The following is a 23539-nucleotide window of genomic DNA, read 5'->3' on the forward strand; positions in this document are numbered from 1 at the left end:
AGCCAGACGTGGTGGTGCATACCTATAATCCCAGCTACTCAGGAGGCTGAGGCAGGAGAATCGCTTGAACCCAGGAGGAGGAGATTGCAGTGATCCAAGACTGTGCCACTGCACGCCAGCCTAGGCGACAGAGCGAGACTGTGTCTCAAAAAAAAAAATTATTATTTATTTTATTTATTTTTTTCAGATGGAGTCTTGTTCTGTTGCCCAGGCTGGTGTGCAGTGGTGCCATCTCAGCTCACTGCCACCTCTGGCTCCCGGGTTCAAGCAATTATTCTGCCTCAGCCTCCCAAGTAGCCGGAACTCGGGTGGAGCCAGAGTGAATGTGGGGCAATCAATTAGGAAACTGTTAGAGAGGTCCAGGGTGAAGACAGTTAGGCGCTGGGACTAGGATGACAGTGACCGTGGAAAGAAGTGGACAGACTTAGAAAACAAACCAACAGGCCGGGCAGGGTGGTTCATAACTGTAATCCCAGCACTTTGGGAGGCCAAGGTAGGTGGATCATCTGAGGTCAAGAGCTCAAGACCAGCCAGACCAACATGGTGAAACACCATCTCTACTAAAAATACAAAATTAGCCGGGCATGGTGGTGGGTGCCTATAATCCCAGCTACTCAGGAGGCTGAGGCAGGAGAATCGCTTGAACCCAGGAGGCAAAGGTTGCAGTGAGCCGAGATTATGCCACTGTACTCCAGCCTGGGCGACAGAGTGAAACTCTGTCAAAAAAAAAAAAAAAAAAGAAACTAAACGAACAGGACTCAGTGACTGGCTGGCTGTCTACACCTGAAGAGGTATCTGGAATGACTTCCAGAACTTGAGTGACTAGGTGTATCCTGATGCCCTGCAATGAACACACAGGATGCTAATGAAAGACCAGGAGGGAGGGGAAGGCTTTTTGTTTCATTTTGGACATTTTGAGTTTGAAAGGTTGTGAGACATCCAGATGGAGATATCAAGTGGGAAGTTGATAATACCTAAATCCAGCAGTTATTCTAATACTTTTTTTTACTTCAATTGTTCATGTTGCTGTTATAACATTTAGCATATCCTTCCTGAATTACAGCTGATTCTGAATAGTCTGTCTCTTCCAAAAGGTTAACTCCTAGAGAACCCAAACTATGTCTCAGTCATCATGGCATCCCCATACATGGCAACTGCCCTGGTGTTATGTCCCCCATTCCAGCCTTTACCTGAATGCTGCTGCATGTGGTCAAACCTCCGCTCCCAGTCTACCCGGACCAGAACCTGGCTTCCTGGATCCAGGGGTGTCTGTGTGAAATGATCAGCCTGCTCCCCGCGGCGAGTCACTCTCAGCACAGAGATGTCATTGATTGTACCACGGTCATCAGGCTGATGGGAATAAGTAAACATAATCAATGGCAAGGCAGGGCTCACCCTAACTCCTAGGTACAAAGACCCTCTAGGGTGAGAGACAGACCCAGAATTTGGACTCCCTAAGGGAGATAGAGAAAGCAATGCCAAGTGAGATGAGTCCACTTTGTTCCATGAGAGGATTCTCAGTCCTTTTCATTCTAAACACCTATGTGTTGTGATCTTCAGAATAACAGAATTAAAAAAAGAGACTGTAACTATAGCAACAAAAATTTTAGTAAAACTCGAAGAACCTTAATCCTCAACTCTCATTGCCTTAGTCTAGATTCTTTAGTAGTCTCTAAAATGATCTGATTTGGGCCAGGCGCAGTGGCTCACGCCTGTAATCCCAGCACTTTGGGAGGCCGAGGCGGGCAGATCACGAAGTCAGGAGATCGAGACCATCCTGCCTAACACGGTGAATCCCCGTCTCTACTAAAAATACAAAAAAATTAGCCGGGCGTGGTGGCAGGCGCCTGTAGTCCCAGCTACTCGGGAGGCTGAGGCAGGAGAATGGCGTGAACCTGGGAGGCGGAGCTTGCAGTGAGCCAAGAACGTGCCACTGCACTTCAGCCTGGGCGACAGAGCGAGACTCTGTCTCAAAAAACTTAAAAAAAAAAAAAAAAAAAGATCTGATTTTTTCTCCCTCCCTCCACTCCATCCTCTTGCAGTGCTACTAGAATTAGATTCAAAAATGTTCATTTAGTCTGGGCATGGTGGCTTATTCCTGTAATCCCACCACTTTGGGAGGCCAAGGCAGGAGAATCGCTTAAGATCAGACTAGACAACATAGTGAGACCCGACCTCTATGAAAAATAAAAAATGAGCTGGCCATGATACTACCTGCTACTTGGGAGGCTGAGGTGGGAGAATCACTTGAGCCCAAAAGGTTGAGGCTGCAGTGTGCTATGACTGCGCCACTACACTCCAGCCTGGGTGACAGAGTGAGATACTGTCTCATTAAAAGAAAAAAAAAAGGGCCGAGTGCAGTGGCTCACACTTGTAATCCCAGTACTTTGAAAGGTCAAGGCAGGCAGGTCACAAGGTCAGGAGATTGAGACCATCCTGGCCAACATGGTGAAACCCCATCTCTACTAAAATACAAAAAATTAACTGGGCATGGTGGTGCGCACCCGTAGTCCCAGTTACTTGGGAGACTGAGGCAGGGGAATCGCTTGAACCTGGCAGACGGAGACTGCAGTGAGCCGAAATCATGCTGCTGCACTCCAGCCTGGCAACAGAGCAAGACACTGCCTTAAAAAAAAAAAAAAAAAAAGTTCATTTAAAACAGTTTCAAGTGCCAACTGCTTACAAGAGACTGTGCCAGCCCAAGAATACAATGTAAACAAGATATGGTGCCTCATGAAACTTAAGAGTCTAGAGAACAGAGGCTGGAAAACAGACACTTGCAATATGACCTATAACATGCCATAACATGAGAAAGTATATGATGCTAGAGAACCTCAAAGCAAAGAGATCTAACAGTCTTGGGGAATCAAAAAAGACTTCCTGAAAGAAATGCTGCCTAAAATGAGACCTTCTATGGATACTTGAGGTCACAGGTTTTCCTTCAGCAGATCAGGGAAATCTTCACATTGGGAAAATCACCGTAATAATAACTGACATGAAATTGGAACTTTCTCAGTACTAAGTCTGCTGAACATGTTCTCTCATGTCACTTATTTGCTTAAGAACCTGCATGGAGGCCAGGGCAGTGGCTCACACCTGTAGGCCCAGCACTTTGGGAGGCCAAGGTGGGAGGACCGTTTGAGGCCAGGAGTTCAAGATAAGCCTGGGCAATAAAGTGAGACCTCATCTCTACAAAAAATCAGCCAAGCATGTTGGTTGTGTACCTGTAGTCCCCACTACTGGAGAGGCTAAAACAGGAGGACTGCTTGAGTCTGGGAGTTCCAGGCTGCAGTGAGCTAGGATCAGGCCACTGCACTCCAGCCTGGGTGATATAGTAAGATCCTGTCTCTTAAAAATAAAAAAGAAAGAAAATAACCTGCATGGTTCACTGCAGTTTCCTGAATGAAGCCCACACACCTTAATACACCCTTTTTTTTTTTCCTTTTGAGACGCAGTCTTGCTCTGTCCCCCACGCTGAAGTGCAGTGGCACAATCTTAGCTCACTGCAACCTCAGTCTCCTGATTCAAGTGATTCTCATGCCTCGGCCTCCCGAGTAGCTGGGACTACAGGCACCTGCCAGTATGCCTGGTTAATTTTTAGTAGAGACAAGGTTTCATCATGTTGGTCAGGCTACTCGGGAGGCTGAGGCAGGAGAATCACCTGAACCCAGGAGGCGGAGGCTACAGTGAGCCGAGATCATGTCACTGTGCTCCAGCTTGAGGACAGCGCGAGATTCTGTCGAAAGAAAGAAAAGAAAGACAGAAAGACCGAAAGACTGAAAACGGAAGGGAGGGAGGGAGGGAGGGAGGAAGGAAGGAAGGAAGGAAGGAAGGAAGGAAGGAAGGAAGGAAGGAAGGAAGGAAGGAAAGGGCCTTTCTCATAATGCCCACCTTTGTTGTTGTTATCCTCCTCTTCCATGTTCACAATGTACCCCACTTGCGCTCATGCTGTACCTAGTCCTCATCACAGCACTGGTAAGTATGCTCTCTGCTGTACTACTGTAACCCGTTTATCTCACCTGAACTCCTTCAGGAACATCTTTTTCAGTCCCTAACAAACACCCGAAGCTGATTCCTTCCTTGAGGCCTTTGCACCCGCTATTCTATCTGCTTGAATACGCCCCCTGCCCCCAGCACCACTAGATAATTGCAAAGACTCACCCTCTCACTTCGTTTAGGTCTCTACTGAAGTAAATTACCCTTCATCTAGACACGTAACCTATCACTCTCTTTCCCTTTACTTGGTTTTTATTTATTACTTACTATACCTAACACGCACAATTGTCTTCAATAAACATTCCACGTATATAAAGGCACCGTGTTGTTCACCGGTTATCCTTACAGCCTGGAATAATATCTAGCATATGTTAAGTCTAGATAAGCATTTGCTGATAAATACTTATTAAATGAATAACAAAATGAATTAAGTTAAGGCTCATCTGAATTCATCATGGCTGAGAAAAAAGGAGCAGGAGAGCATTTCCTGCCTGAGCACAAAGAAATTTGGGGCTTCCTGGGAAGAGATTGGCTTGGTACCTGTCCCCCGCCCTCAGGGAAAAGCAATGTGTCTTCCAGCACTACGTGGAAACCGCTCAGCACTTTCTTGCCGTTGCTCCCTTCAGTCTGCAGCTCCGCGGGACGGCAGGAGACCACGGTGGTGGTGAACTGAAGGGAGAGGAATGAGAGAATAAGCCCCGACCCCAGCCCCAGCCCTAGCCCTCTCCACACCGGGACTGAATCCCTCCACGTGACACCCTCTTCCCCAAACCGCCTTGCCGGCCGAGTAGTCTCAAGTGCCTCGCCCGCGACGCCGTACCTCTCGAGCATAGCTGTCACGCTGACACCGGAACGCCATACCTGCAGGCGCAGAGGGAGCCGCACGCGCAGAGAAGCCTGGGAGCGAACGGAGAGCGACGTGGGACAAACGTCATTAAGGGAGCGTGTCTGCGCAGAAGCACGAGGGTAAAGAATGGAATGCGGTTTGGATAAATTTACTGAAAACGCGAATTGCATATTTGCTGGGTTGCTTAACGACTGTTCTAAGGCTTTGCAAAGGACAAGACCAGGAGGAAAACAAACAAACAAAAACATCAAGCCTGTAATCCCAGCACTTTGGGAGGCCGAGACGGGCGGATCACGAGGTCAGGAGTTCGAGACCATCCTGGCTAACACGGTGAAACCCCGTCTCTACTAAAAAATACAAAAAGCTAGCCGGGCGAGGTGGCTGGCGCCTGTAGTCCCAGCTACTCCGGAGGCTGAAGCAGGAGAATGGCGGGAGCCCAGGAGGCAGAGCTTGCAGGGAGCTGAGATGGTGCCACTGCATTACAGCCTGGGCAACAGAGCGAGACTCCGTCTCAAAAAAAAAAAAAAAAAAAAGCCGTCTCTACTAAAAATACAAAAATTAGCCGGGCGTGGTGGCGGGCACATGTAATCCCACATACTCACGAGGCTGACGCAGGAGAATCGCTGGAACCCGGGAGGCGGGTTTGCAGTGAGCAGAGATTGCACCACTGCACTCCAGCCTGAGCGGCAGAGACTCTGTCTCAATTTAAAAAAAAAAAAAAAAAAAAAAAGTAAGGCCGGTCGCGGTGGCTCACGCCTGTAATTCCAGCACTTTGGGAGGCCGAGGCAGGCGGATCACGAGGTCAGGAGATCGAGACCATCCTGGCTAACACAGTGAAATCCCGTCTCTACTAAAAATACAAAAAAATAGCGGGCATGGTGGCGGGCGCCTGTAGTCTCAGCTACTCGGGAGGCTGAGGCAGGAGAATGGCGTGAACCTGGGAGGTGGAGCTTGCAGTGAGGGGAGATCGAGCCACTGCACTCCAGCCTGGGTGACAGAGCGAGACTCCGTCTCAAAAAAAAAAAAAAGTAAACAGTTTGGCCAGCCTGGCCAACATAGTGAAACCCGTCTCTACTAAAAATACAAAAACATTAGCCAGGCGTCGTGGCACGTGCCTATATAATCCCAGCTACTTGAGAGGCCAAGGCGGGAGAATCACTTTAACCCGAGGGGGGGGAGGTTGCAGTGAGCCGAAATCGCGCCACTGCACTCCAGCCTGGGGAATTCAGCGAGACTCCGTCTCAAAAAAATAAATAAATAAATAAATAAATAAATAAATAAATAAATAAATAAATAAATAAAATAAAAAAATTAATTTAATTTTAAAAAAATAGTTTGGGCCGGACACAGTGGCTCACATCTGTAATCCCAGCAGTGTGGGAGGCCAAGGTGCCTGGATCAGTTGAGACCAGAAGTTTGATAGCAGCCTGGCCAACATGGCAAAACCCTGTGTCTACTAAAAATACAAAAATTAGCTCAGTGTGGTGGCAGGTGCCTGTAATCCCAGGTACTTAGGAGGCTGAAGCAGGAGAATCACTTGAACCTGGGAGGTGGAGGTTGCCATTGGCTGAGATCACGATACTGCACTCCAGCCTAGCTGACAGAGGGAGACTACATCTCAAAAAAAAAAAAGCAAATTAAACCAGGTACTAATTTGTATCTTGTCAAATATCTGAAACCTTTTAGAGAATGGAACACTCAATGTTCACAGGAGTGAGAATTGGTACAATTTCATCAAAGAGCAACTTGGTAACAGCTATCAAAATGTTTAACTGTATTTTATCTACTCTTTGACTTAGCAATTCTACTTCTAGAAATGTACCCTACAGGCATTCTGGCAAAAATACGTGAAGATCCACATTTTTAAGTGTTGATGGCACCATTGTTTGAAAATGGTAAAAGACCGTTGGTCATGGTGGCTCATGCCTGTGATCCCAGCACTTTGGAAGGCCAAGGCAGGTGGATCACCTGAGGTCAGGAGTTCTAGACCAGCCTGGCCAACATGGTAAAACCCCGTCTCTACTAAAACTACAAAAATTAGCCAGGTGTGGTGGCAGGCGCCTATAATCTCAGATACTAGGGGGACCAAGACAGGAGAATCATTTGAACCCGGGATGCGGAGGTTGCAGTGAGCCAAGATCACGCCATCGCACTCCAGCCTGCGGGGGACAAGAGTGAGACTTCGTCTCAAAAAAAAAAGAAAACGAAAGAAAGAAAATGGTAAAAGACTAACAACCTACATGTCCCTCAATAAGGAACCTGTGAAATTATGAAAAATACATTCAATGGAATACCATGTAGCCATGAAAAAAGAGTTAGATCTATATGTTCTGACTTGTAAAGATCTCCAATATATATTAAATGAAAAAGGGCACAGTGCAAGATACGGATGGTGTGATTCCAGTTGTGTACACACACAGGCACACACATCACATTTGCTAATTATGATTAAGTTTTGATAATATACTGCATATAAATAATACATACTATATATGTTTATGTTCCATGTTATATATTGTTTTGTATATTATATAATTATACCTTAGAACTATGTAGCATAAAATAAATTATAGGTATTATAGTATTTATAATGCAGTATGGGGCCAGGGATGGTAGCTCAGGCCTATAATCCCAGCACTTTGGGAGGATGAGGCAGGAGGCTTAAGGCCAGGAGTTCGAGAGCAGCCTGGGCAACATAGCAAGACTATGTCTTTATAAAAATTATATAATATATATTATATATCTAAAACGTGTTTTAGATATATTATATATAACATGTATTTTATATATTATATAATATATAACATATTATAACATATATAACATATATTATATATATAAAACATGTAATATATATCTGGGTTTTTTTTTGAGATGGAGTTTCGCTCTTGTTGCCCTGGCTGGAGTGCAATGGCGTGATCTCGGCCAACAGCAACCTCCACCTCCCGGATTCAAGCCATTCTCCTGCCTCAGCCTCTGGAGCAGCTGGGATTACAGGCATGAGCCACCATGCCTGGCTAATTTTGTATTTTTAGTAGAGACAGGGTTTCTCCATGTTGGTCAGGCTGGTCTCAAACTCCCAACCTCAGGTGATCCACCCACCTCAGCATCCCAAAATGCTGGGATTACAAGCGTGAGCCACCGTGCCCAGCCTACAAAAATATTTTTTAACTTAGTCAGGTCCAGTGTAGTCCTAGCTACCCAGGAGGCTGAGGCAGGATTACTTGAGCCCAGGATGTCAAGGCTCCAGTGAATAATGAATGTACCACTGTATTCCAACCTGGGCAAGAAAGCAAGACTTTATCTCAAACATAAATAAATAAATAAAGTTTACTTTTAAAGTAAATCCTAATAGTTTACCATGAGTTCAAGAGCAAAGTCTGTAGGCAATGCATTTATTTTGTTTAAGTTATAGTCAGTTGTACACATTAGGCACTCAAAAAATGTTTATGGAGAAATGGAATAGCTGTTGAATGGACAAATAAACATAGACATTAACTAGGGTAACAATCAGTTTTAAAAGTATAAAGAGGGCCGTGTGTGGTGGCTTACACATGTAATCCTAGCACTTTGGGAGGCTGAGGTGGGTGGATCACTTGAGGTTAGGAGTTCAAGACCAGTGTGGCCAACATGGTGAAACCCCATGTCAGGTAAAAAATACAAAAAGTAGCTGAGTCTGGTGGTGTACGTCTGTAGTCCCAGTTACTTGGGAGGCTGAGGCAGGAGAATTGCTTGAATTTGGAAGGCGGAGGTTGCAGTGAGCTGAGATCATGCCGCTGCACTCCAGCCTGGGCAACAGAGCAAGACTCCATCTTGGGGGGGAAAAAAAGTATAAAGAGATTTCTAGAGTGTGCAGGAAGCTGAAATGGCTGGTTCTAGAGATGACAGAATTAGCTGTAAGAAATCAGAGCACAAATCTGGGCAAGAGGAACCACTCTAGCTTGGTTACTAGAGGGAGAAGAGGCTTGCCACCAGGAGAAATAAGTACAATAAGGAAACAGACAGAGAACAGTTCCTAGAGATTTATTATAATCTGTTTCTTCTTTGGCTTTTTGTTTTGCCCCATATGCACATATAATAGAGATTTCTATAATCTCCATTCTTCTTCTTTGGCTTTTGTTTTGCCACACACACACACATACTCAAATAATCAAGTGGCCTAAACATAGAGATTATAAACCAATCAGTAAGAAATCCGAAGCCCTACCAGTCTACCCCTCCCTGATCCTGCATCTGATGTGAGGCCATAGTCAAGTGCCTAGAAGGAAGACAAGCTTGAAGGACGACCCTTAATAAAGAGCTTCTAGGAAAGTTCAGAGGTGTCAGAGGAACTTGGTGCATAGCCAAAGCGCTGACAAAGGTCTAGGCGCTAGCTTTCCAGAACAACTGGAAAATAGCCACAGCCGCCTTCCCAGCTTTGCTGTAGTAGAAAGTTAATTACTTGTTGCATCCACACTGTCAGAATCATCCTAGAGGAAAAAAAAAAAAAAAAGACAAAGCACCTGTAGACCCTGCAAAGCAGGAACATTTGTGTTAACAAATAAACTGCTCCCTCCCTCCTGCTCTCCAAGTTTCTTTTTGTGATTTCCTACACCACCCAACCTAGGAGGCTAATATGAAGGTTTTTTTTTTTTTTTTTTTTTTTTTTTTGAGACGGAGTCTCGCTCTGTCGCCCAGGCTGGAGTGCAGTGACCGGATCTCAGCTCACTGCAAGCTCTGCCTCCCGGGTTTATGCCATTCTCCTGCCTCAGCCTCCCGAGTAGCTGGGACTACAGGTGCCCACCACCTCGCCCGGCTAGTTTTTTGTATTTTTTAGTAGAGACGGGGTTTCACCATGTTAGCCAGGATGGTCTCGATCTCCTGACCTCGTGATCCGCCCGTCTCGGCCTCCCAAAGTGCTGGGATTACAGGCTTGAGCCACCGCGCCCAGCCAATATGAAGGTTTTAACTTACTTTGGATATTAAGTAAACCAATGCTACTTTGTCTTACATCAATAGTTTCCAGATTTTTTTTTTTTTTTTTTGAGACAGGGTCTTGCTTCATCACCCAGGCTGGAGTGCAATGGCGTGATCTCAGCTCACTGCAACCTCTACCCCATAGTCTCAAGCGATCCTCCCACCTCAGCCTCTTGAGTAGCTGGGGTTATAGGCTACCATGCCTGGCTAATTTTTGTATTTTTGGTAGAGACAGGGTTTTGCCCAGTTGCCCAGGCTGGTCTCAAACTGCTGAGCACAAGCGATCCACCTGCCTTGGCCTCCCAAAGTGCTGGGATTACAGGCGTGAGCCACCACACCCACCCTAGTTTCAGAATTTTAATTAATGCTATTGCTCCTCACAGCTGTAAAGATGCTCGGCAGGGCCAGGTCTTCTCTAGGATGGAGAAACAGAGGGGGAGATGGAAAGCAGGAGGGTCTTGCTAGGGTTTTCTAAAGCCTGGAGAAGAATATTAGCCTTCTTGGGCCAGGCACGGTGGCTCACGCCTGTAATCCCAGCACTTTGGGAGGCCAAGGAGGGTGGATCACCTGAGGTCAGGAGTTTGAGACCAGTCTGGCCAACATGGCAAAACCCTGTCTCTACTAAAAATACAAAAATTAGCCAGGTGTGGTGGCGGGCACCTATATTCCCAGCTACTCAGGAGTCTGAGGCAGGAGAATCGCTTGAACCCAAGAGGCAGAGGTTGCAGTGAGCTGAGATTGGGCCACTGCATCCAGCCTGGGCGACAGAGTGAAACTCCTCCCCCATGCCCCCGCAAAAAGAATATTAGCCCTCTTGGGTCAAATTCAAATTGGGTTAACAGGCACTGAGAACTACTGTGTGCTAGGAACTGGGATAGGAGCTCTCTGGTGGGTTAATTTTAAAGGCTACAAAGAAACTGAAGGGTTGAGGGGACGGCTTTACTTACATCCAAATCATCCATGGCAGGTGGAGGTCTCTTGGTGCTGACCTTCTTCAAAAGCTAGTGGGAAGAAAAAATAACCATAAGGGAGAAGGGAGTGAGGGAAGAACAATCTGCACACTGATGGGCCACAGAAGAATGGCTGCAGCCAGACTGGTCAGGCAACTGCTCCCATCTTTAAAACATCACTGGAATGAATTTGAGAAAAGTAAATTGATCCCCTTCTTAAAAAAAATTTAAACACAAAGACACACACAGAGCATCCTCCTTACAAATCCATCCTCCTTACAAGATTGGAATCGGCTAGTGTTTTTATAACTGAAACCAAATAATATAACGACACAGTGTGTGATTTATTGGAAGCCAATGATTTATGATGTGAATTTTTATACTGCTAGTTTTAACTTCCCACGAAGTTGTCTGGCTCAAGAAAACAAACACACACACACACACACACACACACACACACACACACGCAGGCCAGGTTTGGTGGCTCACATTTGTAATCTCAGTGCTTTGGGAGGCTGAGACAGATCACTTGAGGCTAGGAGTTCCAGACCAGGCTGGCCAACATGATGAAACCCCATCTCTACCAAAAATACAAAAAAATAATTAGCCAGGGGTGGTGGCGCATGCCTGTAATCCCAGCCACTCAGGTGGCTGAAGCACAAGAATCGCTTGAACCTGGGAAGCGGAGGTTGCAGAGAGCTACTGCACTCCAGCCTGGGAGACAGAGCAAGACTCCATCTTGAAAAGAAAACCACACACACAGGACAGGCGCAGTGGCTCTCACCTGTAATCCCATCACTTGGGAGGCTGAGGCAGCTGGATCACCTGAGGTCAGGAGTTCGAGACCAGCCTGGCCAACATGGTGAAACTCCATCTCTACTAAAAAAATACAAAAATTAGCCAGACGTGGTAGTGGGCACCTGTAATCCCAGCTACTCAGGCGGCTGGGGCAAAATTGCTTGAACCCAGAGGTGGAGGTTGCAATGAGCTGAGATCGTGCCATTGCACTCCAGCCTGGACGATAGAAAACCACACACACACACACACACACACACACACAGAAAATAGGAGAACAAGAATTACAGAAAAGTGGAAAAAGCTTTTGTCAAACTTCTTCAGAATACAGGCTCCACACTGAATAAGTGAATCAATGTGTATATAATTTCAATAATATTCTTTCCTCTCATCCTCACCCCTATTAAATAAACATTGCACAAAATAGGTAAAGAACATCAGCATCAATGAGTAACCTGCCTAGAGAGCTTGCATATCTCTGCGTGGCCCCAGTGACAATCCTCCAGAGACATGTGTGCAGAGAAACACAAAGAATGATCAAGTGAGCAGAACACAGCAGGTACTGTCTCTCACCTCTGCATAATGTTCCACCTGAGCCAGCTCCACCTCTTCATCCCCTTCCCAGTCTCTCCAGTTATCAAAGTCCACAGACAGCCACACTGGCTGCAAGAAGAAGCGCCAACAGTCACAGGCCAGGAGGGCAGGAGCAGGAGTGTGTGGGAGAGTGTGAGCATATGCATGGGAGCATACTTGGGGAAAAGAGGGTCGGTAGGTCCATAGTCCTCCCAACTGCACCCCTTTGACCAGCCCCCTCTAGATTCCCATGTCATCATCATCATTCACAAAGATTTACCAGGAACCTGCTAATCTAAACACAAAGCTAGGCATGATAGGGTCTGAAAATCTCAGAAGTCCCACCCTCCAGCCAGGCATGGTGGCTCACGCCTGTAATCTCAGCACTTTGGAAGGCCAAGGCAGGAGGATCACAAGGTGAGGAGTTCGACACCAGCCTGGCCAATATGGTGAAACCCCGTCTCTACTAAAAGTATAAAAGTTAGCCCGGCGTAGTGATGGGCGTCTGTAGTCCCAGCTACTTGGGAGGCTGAGGCAAGAGAATCGCTTGAACCCGGGAGGCAGAGGTTGCAGTGAGCCAAGATCGTGCCACTGCACTCCAGCCTGGGTGACAGAGCAAGACTCCATCTCAAAAAAAAAAAAAAAAAAAAGGAAGGCTGGGCGTGGTGGCTCACGCCTGTAATCCCAGCACTCTGACAGGCCGAGGCAGGTGGATCATGAGGTCAGGAGTTCAAGACCAGCCTGACCAACATGGTGAAACCCCATCTCCCTATTGAAAATGCAAAAATTAGCCAGGTGTGGTAGTGGGTGCCTCTAATCCCAGCTACTCGGGAGGCTGAAGCAGGAGAATTGCTGGAACCTGGGAGGTGGAGGTTGTAGTGAGCTGAGATCACGCCATAGCACTCCAGCCTGGGTGACAGAGCAAGACTCTGTCTTAAAAAAAAAAAAAAAAAAAAGAAGAAGAAGAAGAACTCCTACCCTCCAGGAGCCAATTGACTGAAGAGACAACACATCTGGAAAGATAATTGTATCATAAAGCAACATAGGAGTCAACCAACAAGACAGACATGCTGCAGCCAGGCGCAGTGGTTCACACCTGTAATCCCAGCACTTTGCGGGGCCAGGGTGGGTGGATCACCTGATGTCAGGAGTTCAAGACCAGCCTGGCCAACATGGTAAAACCCCATCTCTACTAAAAATACAAAATTAGCTGGGCATGGTGGCACATGCCTGTAATGCCAGCTACTTGGGAGGCTGAGGCAGGAGAATCACTTGAACCTAGCAGGTGGAAGCTGCAGTGAGCTGAGATCGCACCACTGCACTCCAGCCTGGGCAACAAGAGTGAAACTCTGTCACAAAAAAAAAAAAAAAAAAAGACAAGCTGCATTCCGTGGAGTCAGAGACAACCCTTCAAGGTCCATTTTCCAAAGTTTCCACATTTATACAGGGAAGAAGTTATTCACTCCTTCATTCAAAAGATATTTATTAGTCAGGTGCAGTGACTAACACCTGTAATCCCAGCATTTTGGGAGGTGGAGGCAGGTGGATCACTTGACATCAGGAGTTTGAGACCAGCCTGGCCAACATGGTGAAACCCCATCTCTACTAAAAATACAAAAATTAGCTGGGCATGGTGGCGGGCACCTGTAATCCCAGCTACTCTGGAGGCTAACGCAGGAGAATTACTGGAACCTGGAAGGTGGAGGTTGCAGTGAATCGAGATCATGCCACTGTACTCCAACCTGGGCAATGGAGTGAGACTCTGTCTCAAAAAAAAAAAAAAAAAAAGGATATTTATTGAATATATACTATGGCCAGACTCTCAGCTTGACACAGGGTTTATAAAAATGTTCTGGCCTGGCACAGTGGCTATCACTTATAATCACAGCACTTTGGGAGGCCAAGGCACATCAATTGCTTGAGCCCAGGGGTTTGAGACCAGACTGGGGCAACATGGCGAAACCCCATCTCTACAAAAAATACAAAAATCAGCTAGGCATGGTGGCACATTTCTGTTGTCCCACCTGCTCAAGAGGCTAAGGTGAGAGGATTGCTTGAGCCCAGAAGGGCGAAGCTGCTGTGAACCTTGATTATGCCACTATACTCCAGCCTGAGTAACAGTGCAACATCCTGTGTCAAAAAAAAAAAAAAAAAAAAGGTCAACACACTGTCCCAGCCATTTGGAAGCAAGCTGGGGAGGAAGATGTAAATAAAGCACTATAATACAGTGTGAAAAGTATGGTGGTGGAGTTATATAGGGGACATCATGGGAACCCCAAAAGGAGTTACAGGAACCCAGGTTCCTGGAGTGGCAGGGCCTTGAAGGATACCCAGGGATTGGGTGGGTGAAGTACATGGTGACTCTTCAGGAAGAAGGTATACCTTGAGCAAAGGTACAGAGGTGAGAAACAGCCTGGTTTATGTAAAAGAAACAAAACACAACAGTCTGCTGTGGCTAGAAGGTAAAGCTTGCGGCAGAGAGTATGGGATGTGCTAGTGTGTTATGTTACGGTGCCTGGATCTCAACCTAAAGGGCAGGAAATCAAAAGCTCAAACACCCAAAAGAATCAGGGAGGTAATGAAAAGGAACAAGTGAGGTAAAGTACATGCTCCACTGAAAACTTCAACTTGAGGCATTTGGGAATGTGTATCAGTGGGGCTGGATTCTCCCATTTTTCTTTTTCTTTTATTTTTTTTCTGAGACAGAGTCTCGCTCTGTTGCCCCGGCTGGAGTGCAGTGGAGTGATCTCAGCTGACTGCAACCTCTGACTCCTGGGTTCAAGCAATTCTCCTGCCTCAGCCTCCAGAGTAGCTGGGATTACAGGCATGCGCTACCATGCTTGGCTAACTTTTGTATTTTTAGTAGAGACGGGGTTTCACCACGTTGGCCAGGCTGGTGTCAAATTCCTGACCTCGTGATCTGCCCGCCTAAGTCTTCCAAAGTGCTGCGTGCTGGGATTACAGGCGTGAGACACCGAAACTGGCCCCCGCTTTTTTTTTTTTTTGAAACGGAGTCTCACTCTATTGCCCAGGCTGGAGTGCGGTGGTGAGATCTCAGCTCACTGCAACCTCTGCCTCTCGGGTTCAAGCAATTCTTCGCCTCAGCCTCCCGAGTAGCTGGGACTACAGGCTTGCACCACCACGTCCGGCTAATTTTTTGTATTTTTAGTAAAGATGGGGTTTTGCCATGTTGGCCAGGCTGGTCTTGAACTCCTGACCTAAAGCAATCCACTCACCTCAGCCTCCCAAAGTGCTGGGATTGTGAGCCACCTCTCCCAGCCTCCCATTTTTCAACAGAAGCTTATAGTCTGGATTTTTAGAAGATGCACATTTTTAAATGTCAGTAACTAATAAAAAATTTTTAATGTCAGTAATGAGTCAAAATATTTTCTTTTTTTTTTTTTTTTGAGACAGAGTCTCACTCTGTTGCCAGGCTGGAGTGCAGTGGTGCAGTCTCAGCTCACTGCAACCTCTGCCTCCTGGGTTCAAGCGATTCTCCTGCCTCAGCCTCCCAAGTAGCTGGGATTACAGGCACACGCCATCATACCCGGCTAATTTTTGTATTTTTAGTAGAGATGGGGTTTCACCATGTTGGCCAGGCTGCTCTTGAACTCCTGACCTCATGATCTATCTGCCTTGGCCTCCCAAAGTGCTGGAATTATAGGCGTGAGCCACCGCGCCCAGCCAGTTTTTTTTTTTTTTTTTGAGACGAAGTCTTGCTCTGTTGCCCTGGCTGGAGTGCAGTGGCACGATCTCAGCTCGCTGCAACCTCCACTTCCCAGGTTCAAGTGATTCTCCTGCCTCAGCCTCCTGAATAGCTAGGACTACAGGTGTGTACCACTATGCCCAGCTAATTTTTTGTATTTTTAGTAGAGATGGGGTTTCACTGTGTTGTCTGGGCTGGTCTCGAACTCCTGACCTCTAGCAATCCACCTGCCTCTGCCTCCCAAAGTGCTGGGACTATAAGTGTGAGCCACCACACCCAGCCTTAAAATAATTTTTGACAATGTAAAGATTAAAACAGGCTGGGCAGGGTGGCTCACACCTGTAATCCCACCACTTTGGGAGGCCGAGGTGGGCAGATCACGAGTTCAGGAGATCAAGATCATCCTGGCTAACATGGTGAAACCCATCTCTACTAAAAATACAAAAAATTAGCTGGGCGTGGTGGCAGGCACCTGTAGTCCCAGCTACTTAGGAGGCTGAGGCAGGAGAATGGCGTGAACCTGGGAGGCAGAGTTTGCAGTGAGCCGAGATCACGGCACTGCACTTCAGCCTGAGCGACAGAGTGAGACTCCATCTTAAAAAAAAAAAAAAAAAGATTAAAACAAATCTGAGAGCCAGATCCAGCTATCAAGCAGTCAGTTTTCAACCTTTAAAGAGGATACATTGGAGGGCCTTAAGTGGGAGAGTGTCAGGGTCAAATATGTTTTAGACAGACCATGCTGGGGGCAATGCAGAGGATGGACTGAAAATGAGACTGAAAATACCCAACAAACTTCTCACCATATGTTGGATGAGGCTTAAACTAGGAAGAAATTAAGTAGTGAATTCATTAATATTTAGGAGTCAGTAGAGCCTGGTTATAAGCCACTAATAGCAATAACAAGATTAATCAGGGGCAGGTATGGTGGCTCATGCCTATAATCCCAGCACCCTGGGAGGCTGAGGCAGGCGGATCACCTGAGGTCTGAAGTTTCAGACCAGCCTAGTCAACATGGCGAAACCCCATCTCTACTAAAAATACAAAAAATGGCCAGGCACGGTGGCTCAGGCTTGTAATCCCAGCACTTTGGGAGGCCGAGGCGGGCAGATCACCTGAGGTCAGGAGTTCAAGACCAGCCTGGCCAACATGACAAAACCCTGTCTCTACTAAAACTACAAAAATTAGCTGGGTATGGTAGACCAGCCTGGCCAACATGACGAAACCCTGTCTCTACTAAAACTACAAAAATTAGCTGGGCATGGTGGCGGGCACCTGTAATCCCAGCTACTCAGGAGGCTGAGGCAGGAGTATCACTTGAACCCAGGAGACAGAGGTTGCAGTGAGCCGAGTTCATGCCACTGCACTCTAGCCTGGGTGACAGAATGAGACTCTGTCTCAAAAAAATACGAAAAATTAGCTGGGTGTGGTGGCGCACGCCTGTAATCCCAGCTACTCAGGAGGTTGAGGAAGGAGAATCGCTTGAATCCGGGAAGTGGAGGTTGCAGTGAGCTGAGATGGTGCCATTGCACTCCAGCCTGGGCAACAAGAGAAAAACTCCGTCTCAAAAAAAAAAAAAAGAAAGAAAGAAAGAATAAGACTGATCAATTAATTTCTACAGTGGAAACTACTTCTGGGACTGGAATATAAAAAACAAGAATTGGCCGAGGCTCGGTGCCATGGCTCATGGCTGTAATCCCAGCACTTTGGGAGGCCGAGGCAGGCGGATCAACTGGTCAGGAGTTTGAGATCAGCCTGGCCAACAAGTTGAGACCCCGTCTCTGGCCGGGCGCGGTGGCTCAAGCCTGTAATCCCGGCACTTTGGGAGGCTGAGACGGGCGGATCACGAGGTCAGGAGATTGAGACCATCCTGGCTAACCCGGTGAAACCCCATCTCTACTAAAAAATACAAAAAACTAGCTGGGCGAGGTGGCGGGCGCCTGTAGTCCCAGCTACTCGGGAGGCTGAGGCAGGAGAATGGCATAAATCCGGGAGGCGGAGCTTGCAGTGAGCTGAGATCGGCCACTGCACTCCAGCCTGGGCGACAGAACGAGACTCCGTCTCAAAAAAAAAAAGAAACCCGGGAGACTGAGGCAGGAGAATCTCTTGAACCTGGGAGGTGGAGGTGTAGTGAGCTGAGATCATGCCATTGCACTCTAGCCTGGGCAACAAGAGCGAAACTCCGTCTCAAAAATAAAAAAATAAAATAAAAATAAGAGAGACTAATACAGTTGGGGAAAAAAAGATTAGGCAGGACTTGGTGAGTGATTGAATGTTGGCTAGAAAGGAGGCAAGGACAATCCCAACTCTAACCTGGGTACATGGAGAGAAGGAGCAGGCCACTTTCCATACACCTACCTTGATATCCTCCTTGGTAAGCCGGGGCCAGGCCACCTTTTCCTTCCATTTCCTCACAAAGCAAGTAATAGAGCGGGAAGAGCGCTTATCCTGGGAGTCCTGCCAGATAGAGAGCCTCATTCTTAGGGTCTGGGGTTTAGAATTAATCTCCAGTTTCCCCGGGCAGCCCGGTTTCCATCCAGACCTTACTGTCCCATCTCACCCTTACCGTGGAGTTCACTTCGGCATAGAACTCAATCTCATTGTACAACTCCACTCCATCGACATTCTTGCAGCTGAGGAGACAATGAAGCTGAGGAGATGCAGAATACTCTGTTTGGGGACATTAGGAGAAGAGGGAGGTTCCTGGGAAGCCAGGCCTTCAGAGGGGAGGGCCACTACCTGAACACAATGCGGTGATCCTCAATAAGCACGTGGACATCGGTGCTGTCCTCAACACAAAACTCCATGAACACATACTTGGGCCTGTCATACCATAGGGTCCGGGCGTGCTGCCTAAAGAGAAGTTGAGTTGGGGCTTCATAGGGGTAGGAGAGGGAAGACTGAGGGCATTTGGGAAAGATGGAAGCAGGAGACTACCCAGGGATGTTTGATGCCACAGTTTTTTCAAAGTGGAGCTAAATGAGACAGAAGGGGTGAAAGGAAAGGGAATGACAGGAGTGGGTGGGTGTGTGAGTGTGAACCTGGGAAGAATAGAACGTGCCAGACTAGGAAAGTAGGTCAAGGAGAACATTCAGGTCACACCTTCCCTCACCCCACAGTTACAGAGACCAGGGGTCTGGGGCTCCCGTGGGGCCTCACAGAACCTGAAGCGCCCAGAAGACCTGGAGCAGGGAATCTCCAGGGAAAAGGGCCAGGGGGAGCACCGGAGCCGGAAACACTCACCGTGCCATTGCCGCTCCCGCTCCAGGGTGGCATTTAGAGTTCCAGGCAGGGGCCGCTATCTTTAGATCCTGGGGACGCCCCCAGCAGCTGCCTCCCCTTATATGGTCGGGAGAACAGTTGAGAGCAACAGAGAACATGACCTGGAAGCCAAGGGATCTGCACTCTGGAGATACTCTGGGAGAGTTTAATCCTTGCAGCCGAATAGACAATCCATCTGCTGGAATCAGGGCAAAGGCTGCTCTAGACGCTACACGCAGGGAATGACTTTTCCCCGGTATCATTCACCTGTTTCTCCAACGCTGTGTGCTCAGTGTCTGATTCACAATAGGTGCTCAATAAAACATTATTGTCCTGAATTAAATCCCCCGGGAAAGGGCGCCCTCGGGGACTTCGGAACTTCAGGCGCCGCCCACCACTCCTCTGGGGTTCAGGCCAACACGCCGTTGCCATGGCAGCAGGGGGGGCGCGGCTGACGTGCTGCGGGGTTTCCGGGAAGATGGCGGCTGTCGAAGCGGCTGCAGAGCCGGTAACGGCGGTGGCGGCTGTTGGGCCAAAAGCGAAAAACGAAGAGGAGGAGGAAGAGGAGCTGCTGCCACCGTGCGAGGCGGTGCGCTGGGCCCCGGTGGGGGCGGTGGCGGAGGCCGGGCCTGGAGCAACCGCGTTTTTCGAAGAGACGGCGGCCGAGGAGCCTGGCGCGGTGCCGGGCTCCCCGCCCGATTCGCCGGGCCGGACGCTGCGGCGGCTGCGGGCAGAGCGGCGGCGGCTGGACTCGGCGCTGCTGGCGCTGTCCTCGCACTTCGCGCAGGTGCAGTTCCGCCTGCGACAGGTGGTGCGCGGGGCGCCGGCGGAGCAGCAGCGCCTTCTGCGGGAGCTCGAAGACTTCGCCTTCCGCGGCTGCCCTCACGTCCTAGGTTACGAAGGGCCCGGCGACCCCGCCAGCGATGAGGGCGATGGGCTGCCGGGAGACCGGCCACGGTTGCGGGGCGAGGACCAGGTAAGCGGTCGGAGCCGGGCCGCGAGGGATATGGGAATAGGGGGATCGTGTGGGTGGCGATCTAGACCCGGATGATGGTGCATGAGAGGAGAAGCCTCCGCGACTCGGTTGGTGAGTACGTGTGTCGGAGACCAGGAGACTGGAGTGCGGGGCCGGCTGAAGGGCAAGAGGACAGAGGCCTGGGAAACAGGGTGAACGGTGTGCACGAAAGATGTGGAGAGATGCCGGTGCGTGATGACGTGAGGGGTAGAGGAGCGGTGAGCAAAGTGAGTCGTTCAGAGGGCAGCAGAGCAGCCAAGAGCAGTGTGCTGCGCCCACTCACCTTCCCCTCACGTATCTAAGTCTTGAACACTTACGCTGCTAGAGGACCCCGACTCCGGGGATTGGGAAAATTGGCAAAGGAAAGGACAGTGAGTTGGAATCCATGGAAGTTTAGGTTAACTCCCTGTCCCTGCTTTCCTGAAATCTGGGCAGTCTTTACACTTCTCTGGGTGGGAGTTTGGGTTAACAGTAGGGTCTCTTAGTAACTGAAATAAACACAACTCTTGATTATATAAATTTCCTAATGTTGGAATTTTCCTTTTTTAAAAAAGCGGGGGGGAAGGTCTTGGTATGTTGCCCAGGCTGGTCTCGAACTCCTGGTCTCAAGCCATCCTCCCGCCTCAGCCTCAGGACTACAGGCGTGCGTTACCGTGCAGGCTATAATGTTGAAATTTTTAAACTCTTCATCCATCCTGATGAATCATTAGGTATTCTGAATGAGGTCCTCTGGTAACTGACAAGATCGATTCAGTGTGCCTACCCCAGAAGTAGTGAAACTATGTATAAGACACCAGGTAAACGTTTCCTTACAAGCTTTGCATCTCTGGAAGTGCACAAAGTGCTGGCTTTATTGGAAGTATTGAGGTACACTGCCTTTTCACTTTATTTATTTATTTGTTTGTTTATTTTTGAGACAGGATCTCACTCTGTCACCTAGGCCAGAGTGTAGTGGCGCAATTTCGGCTTACTGCAACCTCTGCCTCCTGGGCTCAAGCAATCCTCCTGCCTCAGCCCCCCCAAGTATCTGGTACTACAGGTGTTTGCCACCACACCCAGTTAATTTTATTTTTTGTTAAGACGGGGTTTCACCACGTTGCCCAGGCTGGTCTTGAACTCCTGAGCTCAAGCGATCTGCCCTCCTTGGCCTACCAAAGTGCTGGGATTATAGACGTGAGCCACCATGCCCCATCCCTTTTCACCTTTTTATTCTTCAAACTACAATCTACTTGTGGCTTTCTTCCTACTTACATTGGTTTTAGCCAAGCAGATTTATCAAGCAGATAATGATCTGTTTATTTTAATCTGAACTGTTTCCAGTGCAATCCTGTGTTTACTGTTCCACCCTTCTCTGTTGGTGAGTGTGTGTGTCAGAGACCAGGTACCTACAACTCCTTACGCAAGAAGCACCCACCTCAAACTGCCAGATTTAAGGGCTAGAAAGGAGTGGACAGCACCAAAGGTTCTAGGTGATAAGAAACTCTGTTCATTTTCACCTTCAGGAAACCCAGGAAACTAGGCCAACCCCATTTTCCATGATGTGATTATGACACATTGCATGCCTGTAGCAACATCTCATGTACCCCATAAATATATACACATATTACGTACTCATAAAAATTAAAAACTAGCTGGGTGCGGTGGCTCACGCCTGTAATCCCAGCACTTTGGGAGGCTGAGGCGGGCGGATCACCTTAGGTCAGGAGTTCGAGACCAGCCTGACCAACATGATGAAACTCCGTCTCTACTAAAAATACAAAAAAAAAAAAAGATTAGCCAGATGTGATGGCGCATTTCTGTAATCCCAGCTACTGGGGAGGCAGAGGCAGGAGAATGGCTTGAACCTGGGAGGCGGAGGTTGCCATGAGCCAAGATTGCGCCATCGCACTCCAGCGTGGGCAACAAGAGCGAAACTCTTGTCTCAAAAAAAATAAAATAAAAAATAAAAGGTAGACTGTGTGCAGTGGCTCATGACTCTAATCCCAACACTTGGGGAGGCAAAGGCTGGAGGAGGATCACTTGAGCCCAGGAGTTGGAGGCTGCTGTGAGCTATGATCATACCACTATGCTCCAGCCTGAGTGACAGAACAAGACTCTGTCTCAAAAAGAAAAACAGGCCGGGCGCGGTGGCTCAAGCCTGTAATCCCAGCACTTTGGGAGGCCGAGACGGGCGAATCATGAGGTCAGGAGATCGAGACCATCCTGGCTACCAGGTGAAACACCGTCTCTACTAAAAAATACAAAAAAAAAACTAGCTGGGCGTGGTGGCGGGCGCCTGTAGTCCCAGCTACTCAGGAGGCTGAGGCAGGAGAATGGCGTGAACCCGGGAGGCGGAGCGTGCAGTGAGCCGAGATCGCGCCACTGTACTCCAGCCTGGGCGACAGAGCAAGACTCCGTCTCAAAAAAAAAAAAAAGAAAGAAAAACAAACATTGTACCACCTTAAAAAAAAAAAAAAAGTAGTGCTTAATTCACCTACAAGTTGTAATCTTGTATTTATACATTGACAGGTGAACAGGTAGGACCAGAGTAGGAGATATCATTGAACTGAATGATTTACTTCTTACCACTTACCTTTTTTTCTCTCTCTTTTTTTTTTTTTTTTGAGATAGGGTCTCACTCTGTTGCCCAGGCTAGAGTGCACTGGCATGATCAGGACTCACTGCAGCCTTGACTCCCAGGCTCAATAGATCCTCCCACCTCAGCCTCTCGAGTAACTGGTACCACAGGCGAGCACCACCACGCTCCACTAGTTTTTTGTATTTTTTTGTAGAGATGGGGTTTTGCCATATTGCCCAGGCTGGTCTTGAACTCCTGGGCTCAAGCAAGCCACCCACCTTGGCCACCCAAAGTGCTGGATTACAGGCATGAGCCAGTGTACCCAGCCAAAAATTTTTTTTCCTTGAGACAGAGTCTCACTCTGTCACCCAGGCTAGAGTGCAGTGGCACCATCTTGGCTCACTACAACCTCCGCCTCCTGGGTTCAAGCGATTCTCCTGCCTCAGCCTTCCAAGTAGCTGGGACTACAGGCACTCATCACCACGCCTGGCTAATTTTTGTATTTTTAGTAGAGACGGTTTTGCCATGTTGGCCAGGCTGGTCTCGAACTCCTGGCCTCGAACTCCTGACCTCATAATCTGTCCGACTTGGCCTCCCAAAGTGCTGGGATTACAGGCATGAGCCACTGCGCCTGGCCCTAGATTTTTATTTTCCACTCTTTTGCCCAGGCTGGTATGCAGCAGCATGATCACAGCTCACTGCATCCTCCACCTCCTGGGCTCAATCCATCTTCCCAGCTCAGCCTCCCAAGTAGCTGGGACCACAGGCGCTTACTACCATGACTGGCTAATTTAAAAAAAAATTTTTTTTGTAGAGGTGGGGATCTCCCTATGTTGCCCAGGCTGGCCACTGCACCGGGCCCCCATTTTTTTTTTTTTTTTTTTTT

At 48.1% G+C, this 23539-nt stretch overlaps 3 protein-coding genes across 7 annotated transcripts in view; 1 reads left to right on the forward strand and 2 right to left on the reverse strand.

Annotated features, from left to right (window-relative positions):
* LOC111537339 (alanyl-tRNA editing protein Aarsd1) overlaps window positions 1-4913 on the reverse strand; it is a 13137-nt gene extending 8224 nt beyond the window's left edge. For all 3 annotated transcript variants that reach the window (XM_023204018.1, XM_023204017.1, XM_023204019.1), the window contains exons 1-3: window positions 4817-4913; window positions 4537-4665; window positions 1191-1350 (exon numbers count right to left, since the gene is read on the reverse strand). In XM_023204018.1, coding sequence (XP_023059786.1) covers window positions 1191-1350; window positions 4537-4665; window positions 4817-4855 — 328 coding nt within the window. In that variant the 5' untranslated portion in view covers window positions 4856-4913. The remainder of the gene's footprint in view (window positions 1-1190; window positions 1351-4536; window positions 4666-4816) is intronic.
* Window positions 4914-8850: 3937 nt separating this feature from the next.
* On the reverse strand, window positions 8851-19383 carry PTGES3L (prostaglandin E synthase 3 like). Of its 3 annotated transcripts, XM_023204020.1 has the most exons (7): window positions 19064-19383; window positions 18560-18673; window positions 18387-18453; window positions 18179-18277; window positions 12118-12207; window positions 10747-10800; window positions 8851-9312 (listed from the first exon to the last, which is right to left on the reverse strand). In XM_023204020.1, the coding sequence occupies exons 1-7, from the start codon at window positions 19342-19344 to the stop codon at window positions 9277-9279; spliced, it is 741 nt and encodes a 246-aa protein (XP_023059788.1). In that variant the 5' UTR covers window positions 19345-19383; the 3' UTR covers window positions 8851-9276. The 3 variants fall into 3 exon arrangements, with proteins under 3 accessions (XP_023059788.1, XP_023059789.1, XP_031790260.1); XM_023204021.1 differs by lacking the exon at window positions 18560-18673; XM_031934400.1 differs by lacking the exon at window positions 18179-18277.
* The window catches only part of RUNDC1 (RUN domain containing 1), a 17789-nt gene continuing 13512 nt past the window's right edge, over window positions 19263-23539 (forward strand). The window contains exon 1 of the mRNA XM_026448631.2: window positions 19263-20123. Coding sequence (XP_026304416.1) covers window positions 19512-20123 — 612 coding nt within the window. The 5' untranslated portion in view covers window positions 19263-19511. The remainder of the gene's footprint in view (window positions 20124-23539) is intronic.

This window comes from Piliocolobus tephrosceles, chromosome 16 (genome assembly GCF_002776525.5).
Source record: "Piliocolobus tephrosceles isolate RC106 chromosome 16, ASM277652v3, whole genome shotgun sequence".
Lineage (NCBI taxonomy): Eukaryota > Metazoa > Chordata > Mammalia > Primates > Cercopithecidae > Piliocolobus > Piliocolobus tephrosceles.